We start from the raw sequence: 17,431 nt of genomic DNA, 5'->3' as shown, positions 1-17,431 counted from the left end.
TGCAAATTTTGTAGTTACATTAGTATTTTTGTTGTTTCAGTTTCATTAAAGAGGTTTAGGGATTCAAAGTTCTGTGAATCCACTGTTAAACAGATCTATAGATAATAACCTGATGACCATATATTTAATTTGCACATTTCTAAATTATGTGTTTCTAGCTGACATCATCTCTAGAACAAAAAAATGTCAGTGTCATCAGCAAATAAAATGTTTAAGTGTTTCAGACACCCTACATAAACCATTAACGTATAGAAAAGTGATAACTTAAGTTCACACTCGTATTTCCTAATGATGTTGGAAGGTTGTAAACTCTGACTTTGAAGGAGCGTCAACATGACTTCCTGTTGAACTTTGGACAGGGAACGTCTCACCATGGAGCACCATGTTCTCTGACCCAGGTAAAGTTCTTTACTTTAACTCGTCATGACTCATGTTAATATTGTTACTGAGTTGGTTTTACAGCGTGTTTAAAGAGTTTAGATACAATTAAAAATAGTATACCAGGATGTATACTATATGAGGACAATAAAAATCAAACATCCCCTTTCAAAATAAAAGCATCTCTTCTTGTCTTTCATTAGTTTTATTTTTAAACTCTCATGTAAATAGGGCTCTTATTTTGAAGTTAACAGGAAGTGTAGTCAGTAGACCAATGGAGGGTCTCTGAAAATGTGTGAAATGTGTGAATGAAATGTGTCTACGTGAGTTTTATGGATGAAATGAGCACATGTTGATATTCTACTTGGTCATTTTCTTACTTCATATGTTTTCAGAACTTTCAAAGTAAAGGTGGAGAATCAACAGTTATTTAGCCTCAGTGTGAACAAGGTTTTTAATGCTGGAGGTTCCAGATGCATCTTGGGAAACTTGGAATTATACTTCAGTGGGAACGCTCACCATCATAATCATACTGTAGTATATAGTAGATAGTATAGTAAGTATATAGTCATTGAGCCTGGACTGTATAGTACGTTAGTGGGACATTTACTACACCGACTTGGTCTCGTATACTCTGGTCTAGACTAGAAGACAACATTAAAGCTGCAGCAGAAGTTTAGTTTGAACAAGGAACACGTGGAATAAATCAACCTTAGTGTGTGTGTCTGTGGGCATTGTGACATACTGGGGAAAGTCCAGTTTGTATATTTCTATGCTAAAGGTTATGGATGCTAACAGGATGCTAACAGGAGAATAAAGCTCCTGATTGGCTGTAAATGTGTTCTAATCCAGTGATTCTCAACTGGTGGGTCGGTACCCTAAAGTAGGTCGCAGACCTGTACTGGGTGGGTCAGCTGGTCAAAGTAAATATTATTTTATTTTGAAAAAAAACTTTGGACAGGCTTGAAATGCATGTTGCACAGGAACATTTATAGATTTGTTAAAAAAAAAAAAATTATAAATATGTTTTGGTTGGTTGAATTCTAAAAAAAAGTGGTTTACGATTTAATGACCGTGGCAAAATATGGGTCCCAGGGTAAGAACAGTTGAGAACCATTGTTCTAATCCACGGCTGAAGAAGAAACTCATGGTTAGAGATCTGTCACTTTATTATTGGATGCCTCACTCAGAGTCACATGACGGCCACGCTGAGTGAGTCGCACACACACGCACTCAGTCATTTATCCACTCATTCATCACATGTTGAACATGGCCTCATGGAATCGTCTGATCCTCACAGAGCAAGAGAAGGAGCAGGAAAACACAAACTATGGAGGTAAGTGTTCACAACAACATCACACACACACACACACACACACTCCTTGTGCACGCTCGTGTCTAGTGTGCACGTGTAAAAACTATCTGAGCACATTGGATTAGAGCTGATTGTTCATCCAGTGGATTGGTTCTAAAGATTGATTCTAAATGTTTTCACACGATTCTGTTGTGAGAATAATCAACAAAATGTAAAGTTAGAGACGGCGTGGACTGGCCATCTACGAGTGGAGAGAGAGACATGGTAACAGATAGACAAAAAAAAGCAGTCAAGAGTGGACAAAAAATGGGTAAATATAGAGGAAACAGGTGGTATTTAATGGCAAAGAGTAGCTTAAATGTGGGAAACAAGTGTTATTCATTGGGCAAAAGTTAACCTTTGGGATGACAAGTGGCCAAAATTGAAGAAAAAGACAAACATTTAATGAAATTGTTAAAAATAATTTGCAAAAAAAGGACAAAACTTTATATATTGAAAAATGCCAAAAAATGTGTTTTAGGGCTGATTCATGTGTTAATTGCAGCTTTCCGCTCTTTTTTTTTTGTGAAAGCATAAAAGAGTGGAGGAGGAGAGAGACGAGGCCATGAGGAAGTTGAACCAGTTCCAACATGGTAGGTGATCCTCACTAACCAGCCAATCACATCACAGCATTCATTAGTGTCACTAACCAGGAAGTAAACATGAACTCTGTGTGATGTAATGATATAAAAACACACAGTTTCTGATGTGAATTCATGAGTGAAAAGAATGACGCTCCTAAAAGTGGAACAAAGCAGAACTATTTAAAGGGTACCTGTAGTTTAAATGTATATCACAAAAAATGTGTTTAATGTATTAAAATATATGTACCTTTTTATTTTAAAAAAAAACACATTGAAAGCACTTTTCATAACTATGTTATACCTTGGAGGCATAAACTAAATACAAAAGTCTGTAATGTCATAGATGTGGTGGCTCCAATCAAAACTAAGAGAAAACCAAACACACAGAAAAACACCTTGGAGGAGAACTGAGATAATGCAGAATCTGAAATCTGACTGTAGAAGAGCTGAGCGTAAATGGAGATCAACAAAACTCCAAATTCATCTAGAACTGTATGTCTACATAAATTCAAAGATGGCTTGTTCAAAGGGAGGCAGCAATACTTTTCTGAACTTATGGCTAAAAATGTCAACAACTCTCGCACGTTGTTTTCTGTAATTGAAAAGCTCACAATTTACTGTATATTACAATGAAAAAATACAATCAATAAGGTCAAACATCAGAACAAACCAGCAAAATAACAAAAAGGTTGGACAGCTTCAACCGCTGAGGGAGGAGTCAACTACAATGTTAGAGTTTATTACAGTGAACCCAAAAACAATAGAGGAAACTGTTCAGCAGCTGAATCCATCAACGTGTTGCCTTGACACAATACCCTCAAACTTTTTTAAAACTGTTGTAAAGTCAATTATCACTGATTAGTGTCAGATAATTAACTGATCATTCCAATCAGGCACCGTACCAAAATCCCTGAAAGTAGCTGCTGTTAAACCTCTGTTAAAAAGAGAACACTGGATGCCTCTATACTGGCTAACTATAGACCAATCAGAACCTTCCATTCATGGCCAAGATCATTGAGAAGGTGGTCTTCAACCAACTGAGTCAATTCTTAACATTCAACAAAATATTTGATACATTTCAGTCAGGTTTTGGTTCTCATCACACACAGAAACTGATCTGTTCAAAGTGATCAATGACATAAGGTTGAACACTGATTCAGGAAAAGTATCTGTTCTCATTCTGTTGGATCTAAGTCTGCATTTGACACTGTAGATCATACAATTTTGTTGCACAGATTGTAAACATGGGTTGGACTAAATGTTAAAGTAATGCAATGGTATAAGTTCTACTTGGAGGATCAAAGTTATTTTGTAAACATTGTAAACTTTGAATCTGACAGATTACCAATGTCCTGTGGGGTTCCTCAGGGATCTGTTCTTGGACCTCTTCTGTTTAGCCTTTATATGCTTCCTTTAGGACACATTTTACACAACTGTAAGGTTGATTATCAGAGCTACGCAGATGATACACAACTATATCTATCACTGAACCCAGATGACTATGGTCCCATTGAGGTGTTGTGTGACTGCTTAGAAAAAGTAAACTGCTGGATGAGTGAAAACTTCCTTCAACTAAACCATGAAAAGATGGAGGTGATTGTCTTTGGTAACAATGAAAAGAGGACTGCTGTCAGCAATTATCTGAGTCTGGATCTTTAGAAGATAAAGACCAAGTCAAAAACCTTGATGTTCTGATTGACTCAGATCTGACATTCAGCATCAGATCAAATCTATCACAAAAACATCTTCTACCACCTAAAGAACATCTCCAGAGTGAAAGGTTTAATGACTCAGAAAGATCAGGAGAAACTGGTCCATGCTTTATCTCCAGCAGACTGGACTATTGTAATGGTCTTCATCAAACATCTACAGCTGGTTCAGAACGCTGCAGCTCAGGTCTGAACCAGAACAAAGAGGTCAGAACACATTAGTCCAGTTTTAAAGTCTTTACACTGGCTCCCAGTCAGCCTCAGAGGAGACTGTAAAGTTCTGCTGCTGGTTATAAATGTGTGAATGGGTTTGGTCCAGAATACATCAGTGAGATGTTAGTCAGGTATGAACCCAGCAGGTCTCTGAGATCTATGGACACAGGTCAGATAGTGGAGCCCAGAGCTCACAGTAACCATGGTGATGCTGTGTTTAGTTGTTATGCTGCAAAGAAGTGGAACAAACTGCAGCAGAGCTGAAGTCAGCATCACATGAACATTTTTAAATCAAAGTTAAAGGAACTTTTTTCTCTACTGTATATGATTGAGAGAGATTTATGGTCATGTTGATGATATCATGTGTTTGTTGATGATTTTAATTGATTTTACTGATGATTTTAAATGTTCTTATTGATTTTAAACTGTTGAATGTTTTATCATGTAAAGCACATTGAGTTGCCTTGTGAAGGAAATGCGCTATACAAATAAATTTGCCTTGTGTTCCAACACCTAACTACTCAGCCATGACTCGTTTCTGCTGTTAAGCTCTGTTAGCCCATTAGGCTAATTCTGATGCTGAGTGGGTGCAGGGAGGGTCACAAGAAACAGGAAGTTGGTGAGAAAGGTGATATTTAATAAAGGCCATTAAAGTTTTTGGTAATTAATCAATCACAATTAATGCGTTAAAATCCCAGCACTACTTGATCATCTGAAAAACCTTCTCATGAAAGCGTAAAAACTTTTGATTCATATTTTAAATAATTAATTTGGGTGTTTCCATTACATGCTTTTATTGAACTGTTTATATTTAGCACATTTTCATTGGTAATGAAACACTGACAGGTGTAGTGATGAATTCTGTGACCGATGTAATGTTGGTTAAGTGAACAAAGAAGATATAGAAAAAAGTTTGACCTTAAAAATAGAAACCTGTGTGTCATCGTTATTTCAGCTGGAGTTATGTTATAGGGTTGGGTCTATTATGATTGTAATCACGCAATTGGTGATTAATTACATTTATCACATAATCAGAATTGAAATTGTAATTGAGTTCAGATAATTGACTTTGTAATTGGAATTGAACATTTTATAAAAACTGTAAATCCATGTTATTGTTCTATATCTTACACATAGACCTATGTAGTAAAACATTATTAAAATACGTTTCATATCAAGTTTAGCCGTTAGTCACTTGAGGAATTATTAATACCAATATATTTATTGATTAGGAAGCCTAACAATGTACCCACATTCAGAATCAAAGACCACAGCACACACACCAGGACATTATGTTCAAAAAGGGAAAAGTCAACAACTCTGCAAACTCTGCCTTTTCCACTGTTGTGAGTCACATAATAAACACAGATCTCTATAATAAGTGACTACATGAAACTACAGGCTGAGCTGAATCCACTGATATACAGGTCGGGTATGTTACGTACCAAAACAACGCCACAAAATCAAAATCAAAATACACAGTGAAAAAGTCAGCAATGATGACCAATGGTGTCTTACCTTTGTTGTTTCTGATCAAACATTGCTCCCATGTGCATAAAACTCCATATTTTGATGAATCTAAATGGTGTAGTCAGATACCGCCATTACAGATAACCAGCCATTTCTCAGTCAAGAATTCTGTCCAATGAGGTGCATAGTGCTCATGCTATCCAGCTCGGATTGGCCAGGGCTAAAGCCACTCCCATAGTGTTTGATATCACCAATTTCTACAGGTTCTTGATCTTTACAAGCATTCTGATTGGTCAAAGCATTGCTGAATAAGAGCCATGCGTAACGGCATCAAAGAGTGGAACCAAAAATAGCATTATGCATGACACAGCAGAAACCTGAATAAAAATGGATATGTTTATTTCAAGCCAAATTGAAACACCTAGTGGTCAACATAAGACTAATAATGATTGGAATCAATTTGACTGACATATTACAGTTACACACTTGTTTCCAAACTTGTGGAAAACTTTGGCACAGTTGTGGCAAAATGAGCTTCAGCCTGATCTTTTTTGTACAAAAACATGTTTATCTTTGGCCTAATGTTTATTATTATCACCAAACTTGCTGCAGTTGATGTTCATACATTAGTTCAATTGTTTCTGCTTTTATAGCCTTCGATGATGAGAATTGGCTTTATACTTGATGTAAATCTCTTTTTAATTTAAAACATGATTTATTGTCATCTGTAACCACTAAGGGTCCTACTTCAGTCTAAACAATAATCAGCCATGTAGGTCATGTAGAAGCTTAGAAAAACATTATTTGTCATTGGTATGTGATTTTCAGAGAAAAGTGGCTGGATGTTAAGAGGTTAAGACTTAATTGTAATTTAATAATGTAATTGACCCTAACCCTGGGTTAAGGTAAAGACGCTTTAATGGCCTTTTCACAGTGAAAGAATGAAACATGCCTCTGTGTGTTTGTGTTAGATGTGATGAAGCTGGTCCAGGTTTCCCAGCGTTCACAGTATTTTTTTCTAAATTTTCATCTTGGTTCTGGCCTCGTTGGAAACGTCAGGATGTGAAGCTGGTGTCAAACGACGGAGGTAAACAGTTCATCTCTGTGATGGCAGCAGTTGTCAGGCTTTGTGTGTGTGTGTGTGTGTGTGTGTGTGTGTGCGTGTGTGTGTGTGTGTGTGTGTGTGTGTGGTGCATTAACGTAGTGCCAAGCAGCTGCATATTAGGACCTGTTAGGTGATTTCATCACTCTTAGAAATTGCTTCTATTCAGAGGCGACCGTGTGGGGGCGGGGCCGCTGGGTGGAGGTGGGGGTGGGGGCGTGGGAGGGAGACACACAATCATGCCTTTTCAATTGGCGATGGCAAGGTTGATGACAACATGACCATTGTGTTCTAATGATAACACCACAAAGGCATCGGCCCCCCTCATCAAGGCTTCACATGCGCTTTAATTCAGCGCTGATAGCATTATGCAGCCCGTCGGCACACTGCTAATCACTGTCTGTGTGAGTGGGGGGGGGGGGGGGGGGGGGGCTGCAGATAGATGGGGGGCTGCAATCAGTGAGCCGTCACTGCTGCTCTCACTCTGTGACACTCTCTGACACTCTGGCTCTGTTTATTTACTAATTATAATTAACATGCCATTTAGTTCAAGGCGTCCTTGGTCACGTCCTGAGTGTAGACACAACATAATGGATATGAACAGACGAGAGGTTGAAGATGAAACATGGCAGCCAAGTGCTATTGGATGACTGACGTGGTGTGGAGCAAACGGATCAACGTGCACGTGTGTGTGTGTGTGTGTGTGTGTGTGCACGTGTTCATTGAGCTGCTGCTTGGAGTCACGAGCTGCGTTACCTTTGGAAATGTGCAAACATGTTCAAATTGCAATTATACCTTGTCGACATTTAAAAATATTGTTTTTATTTTGCAAAAATCTGTAATGGAAACCCAGCTACTGAAGGGAAGCCTCACAAAACTTCACCAGATACCACAGCACATTCATTTCTTCCTCTCAAAGTCTGACTCCATTTTTCTACAGTGACCAAGGTTCTTTCACATAGTCCTCTTTGGTCCTCACTAGGCTTGGTTTCCTCTGATAGTTGGTCTGTTTGTGGTGGTGTTAAAGCTCTGGTCTGGTCCTCTGTATAGTTTGGGTCTCTGTTCACCTGGAGCGGTTTTTATGACGTGAGAAAGAAAACCTCGACCAAAAACAGGAAGTGGGACCACAGATAGGAAGTGACGTTCAAACGTAAACCTCGTGGGACAAGGAAACACAACAGAATTGCGCATGTGCGAGAATGAGCGTGTTTATGGCGTTGCATTAGTTTCACTCATGAAAACATAAAACCCGTAGTTAGCGAGCAGGAACGCGCTTTATAAAGTGGCTACTCTTACGCACGTGTAAGCACGTGTGTGGTTTGAACTGCGGTTTACTTTGTAAAAACACTTTGAGCTGCATTTCTTTGTATGAAAAGCACTTTTTATAAATAAAGATTGATTAGCTTTGATTTAATTTGAAAAGGGCGGGCCCCCTGTGTCAAAGGGCGGGTGTTTCGGGAGCCAATAGACAGTTGCTGCTACTCTTCTTTTTGATTGGTCAACTTTAAAATAGCAATATAAACAAAAGGGGTATAGCACTCGTAACTATGCACATGCAGTCCTTGTTAGCTAACCCATGTGGCACAATGAGGCTGATCAATACATGTCCAAACTCAATATATGTCTATTCTTCAATTTACCTCTTTTTCAGATATCTTTATGCATCCAAAGTTACCGCAGGATGACCCGCCCACCATGGCCTCTGATTGGTTCTGGCCTGGAAAATGTTGATGTTTAAGTTGACCAATGAAAAAGAAAAGAAATATCTGTGATTGTCTATTGGTTCCTGAAACACCCGCCCTCTTCAATACATTGGAGCTCCCAGAAAGTGATGTCGAGCACGTGGGCGATACCGAGAACCGAGACTAGAAAGCGATGGACACGTGTGTGAGAGTAGCCACTTCACCTCATAGAGGGACCGTTAGCGTGTGCCCGCTAGCTAGCTACAGGTTTTATGCGTGTGGCTTTTTGAAAACTAAGCGACGCTATACGTGTTTCAGTGAATAAAAATGGTACGGGCAGAATGTACATGTTAGGACAGTGCTTCTCAATCTTTTTTATCCTGTGTACCTCTTTCATTTTTTTAAAAATCAAATAATGTACCCCCTCTTTATATCATAAGTACTTTCTTAATAATTTCAGATGCTTTTTTATTTGTGGAACAGTGGACTTCCCATAAATCCCTAAACGTGTCTCAAATATTGGTTCCTTTAATCTTCAAGGTGAAAACAATGAGTGGAATTAAGTAAAACTTTTATGTAATTACTTCATTAGGAAGTAATACAGTCAACTTTGTGAAATGTAGCTAATTATTGTCTCCTACTGTCATAAGTGTGTTAAAATGTCCTCTACAGCATAAAATAATCCTTTCAATAAATTACAAGAAAATATAGTATTTTATTGAGCAATAGTGTTGTTAGTTTGTGGTGAATTTGTCCAAAAAAAATAGCCTAAATAAGAACGAGGAACATTTCCTGATTATGTATTGTTACATTTTCCCTAGTACCGTAATCTGCTGCATCTTTTCAGTGCTCTTATGGCGATGTCAGAATATTCTGGCTTGATTTTCATCCAGAGGATCAGTAGAGTTGTTTTCTCAAACGTACGTTTAAGGTCGCCATCATTTGTGATCTTCAGCAGCTGATCCTCTTGTTACACAGACGAACGTTCACGGATCCATTCCTTTGCAATTCGTGGGTGTTTTGTGGCTGGGAAGTGCTCAAACTCAGTCGTGAAAGGTTTCTTTGCCTTAGCAATGCGGCTAGCCGCTAAGTATGATGCTCTCAGTGCACTCACATTTAATGATGTGGTGGCCCTCAGTAACTGCTTCTGTTTTTCTTGCTCTTGTTTTTTACTTTCAAAAACTCCAAAGGCTTATCTTTTAATCTGGGGTGTCGAGTCTCCATGAGCCGAAACAGCTTGAAGGCTTCATTGCCTCGTTTGCCAGCTTGTCGCCACATATTATACACAGCGACTTGGTGCGTGAGAGTCACTTGTTGCGATAAACCCATATTTTAAGTAGGACTCCTGGTGTTGTCGGTTTTCTGGTGGTTGTAGGTTCCTCTTCTGGTTCCTCAGTTGGCCTTTTGTTGTTTTTTGCTAATTTTTACTAGTTTCTGGGCTTTGGCGTGTCTGATACTCTGAATAAAAGGTCCAGCTGCAGCCGCAATTTGTATCTAGTACGTGTTACGTCGTTACATCATTACGTCATACGTGATATGTGGCAAGGGGCACAGGTGAAGTTAAGTTGGAGAGAATCCAGTCGTTTTTCAAAATGAAACTCTAACAATTGATACATTGGAAATTCTATAAATTATTTTTTCTTTCTGTTCAGCCCGATAACAAATGCCTCACGGACCGGTACCAGTCCGGAGCCCGAGGGTTGGGGACCCCCAGACTAAATGACATATCTGTGCTTGTGTTTGGTCAAAACATAACATGAATTAAGCAACAGAAGAGATTTAATACCCTGTAAAAACAAGCATAGACCTCCCCCCTTCCCCCGCCCCGGGTGACACACACTGTGTTCACACTGAAAGCCTTAATGCTCAGATCTGATTTTTTGTTTGTCCGTTCACATGACCATTTAAAATGTGACCTGTATCAGACTCCAGTGTGAACGCTTTGTGGCGTGAGTCTGACCCACATGCGTTTTTGTGCAGCAGAGCCTGAGAATGAATGATCAGTTATTTTCTATGATAAGTTGACTAAATAACACCTTCTTTAACCATTTATTACTTTTAAAATGTTCAAGCCACAGTCGGTCCTTTTTTTTTAATGTGTACATTTATTTCCACTGCTCAGTAACAGATGATGTCACATCCTGTTGGTCTCAGCATTGGTTCTTATTGGCTTCTCATTCCTTGTAAAAACTGTAGCGCATGCGCCGTCACTCTCTAATCATTAAATCTGTGATCGATCTCGTGGGTCTGATGAGGACGTTCACTTAATCTAAACACTGTCAGCTGATTGGCTGATCTGGGGAGCTCCAAGCTGAAGAGAGTTTGATGGAATGGTTAAAGCCAGCATGGTCATGGACTTAGCTGAACCAGGTTTAAACCATAAGCCTGGTTCTACTGAGAACACTTTGATCAAATACCCCCCATATATAAAATAAATATAAATATAAATATATTCTGATGTAGACTGACCTGTATGAACGCAGCATCAGAGACAGACAACATAAAAGAGTGTCTGTTTATTCTCTGTTTATAATCTCACTAATTTATTCATTAACACTCATCAATTCCTGCATTAATTACTTCCTGATTTTACTGCAGCAACAGTTTGTTTTTGGTCTGAATTATGAATTTCAATTCTTCATATTTTAAAGAATTATTTCTCAATTGTGACATAAATTATTCTCCGTGTGATTGTGATTGGTCTGACACTGTAATCTCCTCCGCTTGTCACTAGAGTGCGCTCGTAGCCAGACTGGAATCACCTGGTAATTTAGAGAGTTGTAATCTATATTGGTAGGACAGCGTCTGTCTGAAGGAGAACGTTTGTTTAGGTGAAGCTAACGGAGATAAATCCAGGATATGATTATCTAGCTCTGTACTATAGGCCTTTTGTGTCAACTCTTGCCTTTGTGTTTCCTGGTATTCCTGCTCGTGGCTCCACCTCCCAGTGATGTCAGTGTGTTTGGATTGTCAGTGATTAGCTCCCTCATGTTAATAATTTAGAAAAAAAAAAGCTCCCTCATGTCTCCACCCAGGTGTGACCCGTTCCATATATCTGAGTGTTGGGACAGAGAATGGCTGCTGGTTCGTTGTTAAAGTTACTCTCGTGTGCTTCTATGTTTTGGTCTCCTGCTCCGTGGGTTCCTCGTGCCTCCTTGGGCCATTTTTGGTTTTGTTTTGTTGCCTTGAGAATTAAAAATGGACTAGTATTATAAAAGTTATCCTTGCCTGCTTCCCCTACTTGTCTCTGTGTTTGGGTCCTGCACAACGCAACTACAAATTGTGACAGTTATGATATATTGTTTCATTTAACTATGTATCTTTTAATTAAACAATATGTTGATGTATCTTAACTTTAAAAAAATAAGAGGATAAAAGAGCTTTTCAACTTATTTTGCCATGTGTACTTCCGGTTCCTTCAAAATAAAACGGCATGCTGTGTTTATCGGCCTGAGACCGTTTCATCTGACGGAGGTTTTGCTGAGTCATGAGTCCGTTTGGTCTAATAAATGGTTTGTGGGAATGTTTTCACGGTTGATAAATGAGTCCAGGATCTTTGTTTTCTTATTTTATAAAACATGATCAACAATCATGACAGCATTATAATAATGACAATGTCTTTTTGTTGTCTTTGGATTTGATGTTTGATGTCATTTTGTGTGTTTTTGTGTTTTTAGTGTACTTTTGTGTAATTTTCTGTCACTTTCTGTATTTTTGTTGTTGTTTTTTGTGTTTTTCTGTCATTTTGTGTAATTTTGTTAACAGTTTGGGTGTCTTTGGAGCTATTCTGTTGTATATTTTTGTAGTCATTTTGTTTAAGTGGTTGTTGTCTTTGTTGTCATTTTATGTTTTACGAGTCATTTTGTGTATTTTTGAACATTTCTGTGTGTTTTTGTGTACTTTTTTTGCATATGTGTACTTTTCTTAAGTTGCAATTTTTGGGGAATTTTTTTGGACACTGCAAAAAATTAGACTGAGGGCCACATGTGGCCCCCGGACCACCAGTTGCCTATGTCTGCTTTAAAGGTTCACCTCTGTTGCTTTTGTTCCTTTAAATTTTATCTGGTTCTGATTCATGTTTATTTCACTGCTCGTTGTTCCGTCATAAATAGAAGGTCTGAGTATGTGGTGGAGGGCTCTGGACCAGGGCCGTAGCACCACATTTTGGGTCCTGGGTACAGGGAATGTTTGAACCATTAACATCAAATGCAAATAAACTATTTTATTAATTTCTTATTGCCAATGACACACTTCTCATTATTCACGCAGGACACTAATAAATCTAAACAAGTTTTAATTATTATTAATCATAATAATGATAATAATAATATTAAAATCACTCTTCTTTTCATATGTAAAAACCACATCTGTCTGGAAGAAAAAAAACTTTCTGGAATATTAAACATGTCTAGATTCATGTGCTACAATTTAATAACATGTTAACACTAACAGTTATTTTAATATGTACTTTTTTGCTGCGGTCATATTATTGATTTCATGGTCCACAATTGGCCCTGGGGCCGGACTCTGCACATGTGTGTTCTAGATATTAGATAGATAGGATCAGATCACTTGATTAGATGTGTTCTTTGTTAACTATCATAGTTAAATATTGTATCCAGCCATGGTGACATTGGAGAGAACTTTTAAATACTAAACATAGGAAAGATTATTAAGTATGAAAATGTTTCTAAATGTGAGTTATTGTGTTGTTTTTGTGTGTTTCTGAACAAGTCTCTCAGATGGTTGATTGAAGAGATCGATGTGATGCAGGAAAACCTGGAGGTGGAGAGAGAATGTGTAGAGAAAGTGCTGAAGCTCTGGCCTCCAAGGTATACACACTTTGTTCAGTGTTTCTAATGTTTCTAATGCTTATGATGCATTTAAAACATCACCTTCCTCTGCTCCTACTTTACACATTGTTTCTAAGCTCCGCCTTCAATCTGAGACAAACCTTTAAAGAGGCAGTATTATAGAAATAGATGACATAGCCTTGAACGACTGGCTGTGGGAGCCAGTGATGATTGACAAGTGGTTTTTGATTCAGGTCATTTTCAATAGCCTTGAGTCCTGGCTGGACCGCGCTGACGGCATTGAAAAAAGGTGACCTGGGGCGCTCTGGGGGGCTCGGTCAGTGCGCCTGGGGCCCGGTGGAGTGTCATGCAGTGTCCCTTCTTGCCTTAGAAGGCCGGGGGTGTGGTCGTCGTCCCTGGGCAGGCTGCTCCCGGTGCTGCTTCTATTCCGGGTACTTCTGGCTTGAGGTCCGGTCCCTGCTGGCTCTGGGCCCGCCGGCTCCTCGTTCGGCGCAGCTCTGGCCGTCTGCTGGGCGTGGGCCTTGGCTCCTCTGCTGTGGTCTCGGGTGGGGGGCTCTCTGGGCCCTCACCTTGGGGGTTGGGTGCAGGGATGGGGGTGGTGCGGGTGTATGTTGGTGAGGGGCGTTGGGGTTAGGGGTTAAGGTCGGTGGCAGGGTGCGCTGTGTCCTCGGCTCCTTGGTGCTTTCTCGGGTGTGTGTGTGGAGAGTGGTGGCTGCCTCTCGGCTTGGCGTCTGGGGGGCTGCTCGGCCGTGGGGGGGGGGTGGCCTGGGCTCCCTGGCCCCTGCTCTTTCTGCTAGCCTGGCTGCATCTTCGGGTCCGGGGCAGCGCCTGGGTTTGCAGTAGCGGTTCTTACCCCCAATTTCCGCTGGATGCGGCTCCGCTACGTTACGTCACCGCTGCGTCACCGGAGCTGATAGGTCTTTACTTTATTCTAGGTGTTAATTTCCACTGGGTCTGCTGTGCTGCGTGTCTGCTCCTTCCCAGATGTGGTAGTCCGGTGCCCTCCACCAGATATACACAGGACTTCTATTTCTGGTGGACACTGGAGCACGACCCATCAAACAGCACAGAGCATTTGAAGCTAAACAGGAAATTAAGCACGTATTCCACAATAAAATATCGGGTTACTTTTCAAAATAAACACTTCATATATATTTCAAGTAACTACATCACCAAAACGTCATAATGTGTAAATACAAAATCACATCCACTATATTGATTCCTCTCATACTGTAACTCACTGTAAACTGCAGCAACTTTGATTTAGTTCATGTTTTACTGGTTTTACAGTTTTATCTCTTCTCTGTTGGTTGTTGATAAAAATGACAAATCCAGAGAGTCCAACCTTCTTGTTCTCCTTCGTTAGGAACACTGACCTGTTTATCTGTTTATTGTTGCATTTATAACACATACATTTAACTGCATTCTCACGTGATTATATAAATATCGTGAGAACTGCTCTGTCTCGTGACGTCACAGTCGTTCAATCAGAGTGCACCGTGGCGCACTCAAAACGCAACCGGTGTGGATTACCGGACGGCGGACAGCGGAGACGTATCCAGTGGAAACCCTCAGTTACACATACATTGGTGTACGATGCACTGACATGTCTTAGAGTGTGGATAAAACTGGTACTGGGCTTAACTTTAGACACGTTGATCCGAAATACCTGTTTTAGGTTTTACCACTCACTCCTTCCCTCTGTCCACAGACACCACCATTATAGCTAAGCTTTACACTGGTCACCAGACTGGATTGATTACACAACATAATTAACACAATATACTCACTCTCACCATTTCTACCTTGAATCTCTCCTCCCTGCTCTTTCTACATCACTGTTTTCACTCCATGATCCGTCTTAACCTCTGCTTAGAACAAGCCTTAGTGTCACGTCTTGGAATACGACCGTTCCACGTACGCGTTGGTACGTTTACACACGGTTATTTTGATTTTGGAGTTGATTTGTGTATTTTTGTGATTGCTTTGGGTGGTTTTGGAGTCATTTTCATGTATTTTTATGTAATTTTTTTCTGTTGTTGAAGTCATTTCTGTTGTTGTTTTGTATTTTGTGAGTCATTTTGTGCTGTTTTTGTTGCCCCTTTTCTGGAGGAGGTTGTGCTTTTGGAGTCATTTTGTGAATATTTGATGTTATTTTAAAGCTTTTTAGTAATTTTTGTGTATATTTCTGTAATTCTTTGGGAATTAAGTTTTTTTTTCCCTATACCCAAATGTCCTTACATTCTTCATTATTTGACATGTCATGAGAAATACCTGCAGATCAAACCTGGATTCATGGTTTACAGGTTCTCCTAATGTGACTCAGCAGATTAAACATTAAGTTTTATTGTCTTTGCATATTTAGGGTCTTTTTTCTTCTTTTAAAAGTCTAGAGAAGTCCAGCTCAGTTGTTACTCCTACGTGCAACATTACAAACTAATGAAGGAACGTTATGGACTTTTGGAGCAGCAGTGGAAATGACAGTAGAGTTCACCCACGTATTGTTACATTTGAGTTTGTGGTGAGAAGAACTTGATGTTATAAAAGTGTTTGAGCCTCTTCCTTTAAATAAAGCTGTTAACAGGAAACATCCTGTTTATACTATATATATTACAACTAATCATATACTTGAATAGGAAGGCTACGTTTAATAAAGGTTATTTATTAAAGGCTCGGTAATTGGGATTAGTTGTAATATATATGATTTATATATATATATACTGTATATATATATGTATATATATGTATCACACACATCCAGGGTTGTGTTCAATTAGTATTGTAAATGCGTAATTCACAACTAATTACATTAATGATGTGATTATATTTTTAATTGTAATTTAAATAAATCTGTTGCTGTTGTAATCAATTTATTTCTAATTGAGTTCAGATAATTGACTTTGTAATTGTAATCAGCATGGACATTATAGAAAATCATACATAGTTAACAATTATTAGATTATGTTTCAGATCAATGTTTCCCACTATTTGTCACTTTGCGTCACCATCATTTCAACATGTTTAAATAAATATAAATCTATAGATATAGTGACATTAAAAAAGGTTCAGACACCCATACTATAAATATTAATATCATTATATTTATTGATTATGAATCCTAACAAGGAAATCAATAGGTGATCAACTAATGATAGATAATATTTATTAGTGTATTTTACAGCTGATTATAGACATAGGTCAAACTGACCCGTTAGCATTAGAGATGCTAACAGAAAGCTAACACAAGAGGAAGGTTAGGTTGTTTATTAAAGGATCAGTAATTGGGAATATTTGTTACTGAACTTCAGTAATTGAGAACGTAATTGTAATTGACTTTTGGGAGGAACATTATATAATTGTAATTGGAAAAATGTTTTCATTGAACTTGAATAATTGAAGATGTATCTGGGTTGGGATCAATTACATTTTTCAATTACAATTACGTCTTCAATTATCCGAGTTCAATTACAACTCAATTACAATTTCTGTGACCTGCATTTTTTCAATTACAATTAAAACAGCAACTATTATTTTTCCTCTGAAACTCAATTACAAATACATTCTCAACAAAAGTCAATTATCTGAACTCAAATAACATGATTATGACATGATATTATTACAACATGTCACATGTCATAATTGTAATGAATTGATGATAGAGATAATATATTTTAGTGTATTTTACAGCTGATTTAATTATTACAGATGCTAACAGAAAGCTAACACAAGAGGAAGGCTATGTTTAATAAGGGTTATTTATTAAAGGCTCGGTAATTGGGATTAGTTGTAATTGAGCTTTAGTAATTAAGAATGTAATTGTAATTGACTTTCAGGGGGAAAATTATCATTGTATTTTTAAATGTGATTAGAAAACTGCAGGTCATTGTAATCGAGTTGTTCTTTAACAGGGCATAATTGTAATTGAAAAATGTAATTGACCCAACCCTGGAATTACATCTAACAGTTAAAAACCCAACTATTCAGCGCCTGACAGCTCGTCATCATCCACAGTGTGAAATAAAAGCAACGTTTAAAGTAAAGGAACGTAAAGTGTGTGCGTGGTAATTAAAGCTGTGACCTTCAGAGAGGTGAAGGTCAGTCCAAGGTCAACCTGAGTCCCTTCAC

The 17,431-nt window shown here is 38.6% G+C and overlaps 1 protein-coding gene across 1 annotated transcript in view; it reads left to right on the top strand.

Moving 5' to 3' along the window:
* The first annotated feature begins 343 nt into the window (after positions 1-343).
* The window catches only part of shtn1 (shootin 1), a 40,656-nt gene continuing 23,568 nt past the window's right edge, over positions 344-17,431 (top strand). The window contains 5 exon segments of the mRNA XM_028469270.1: positions 344-398; positions 1,679-1,714; positions 2,265-2,325; positions 13,227-13,280; positions 13,283-13,324. Coding sequence (XP_028325071.1) covers positions 2,323-2,325; positions 13,227-13,280; positions 13,283-13,324 — 99 coding nt within the window. The 5' untranslated portion in view covers positions 344-398; positions 1,679-1,714; positions 2,265-2,322.

Source organism: Gouania willdenowi, chromosome 15 (assembly GCF_900634775.1).
Source record: "Gouania willdenowi chromosome 15, fGouWil2.1, whole genome shotgun sequence".
Classification (NCBI taxonomy): Eukaryota; Metazoa; Chordata; class Actinopteri; order Blenniiformes; family Gobiesocidae; genus Gouania; species Gouania willdenowi.
The sequence above is the reverse complement of the archived record's forward strand: the minus strand, read 5'-3'. Positions and strand labels throughout refer to the sequence as shown.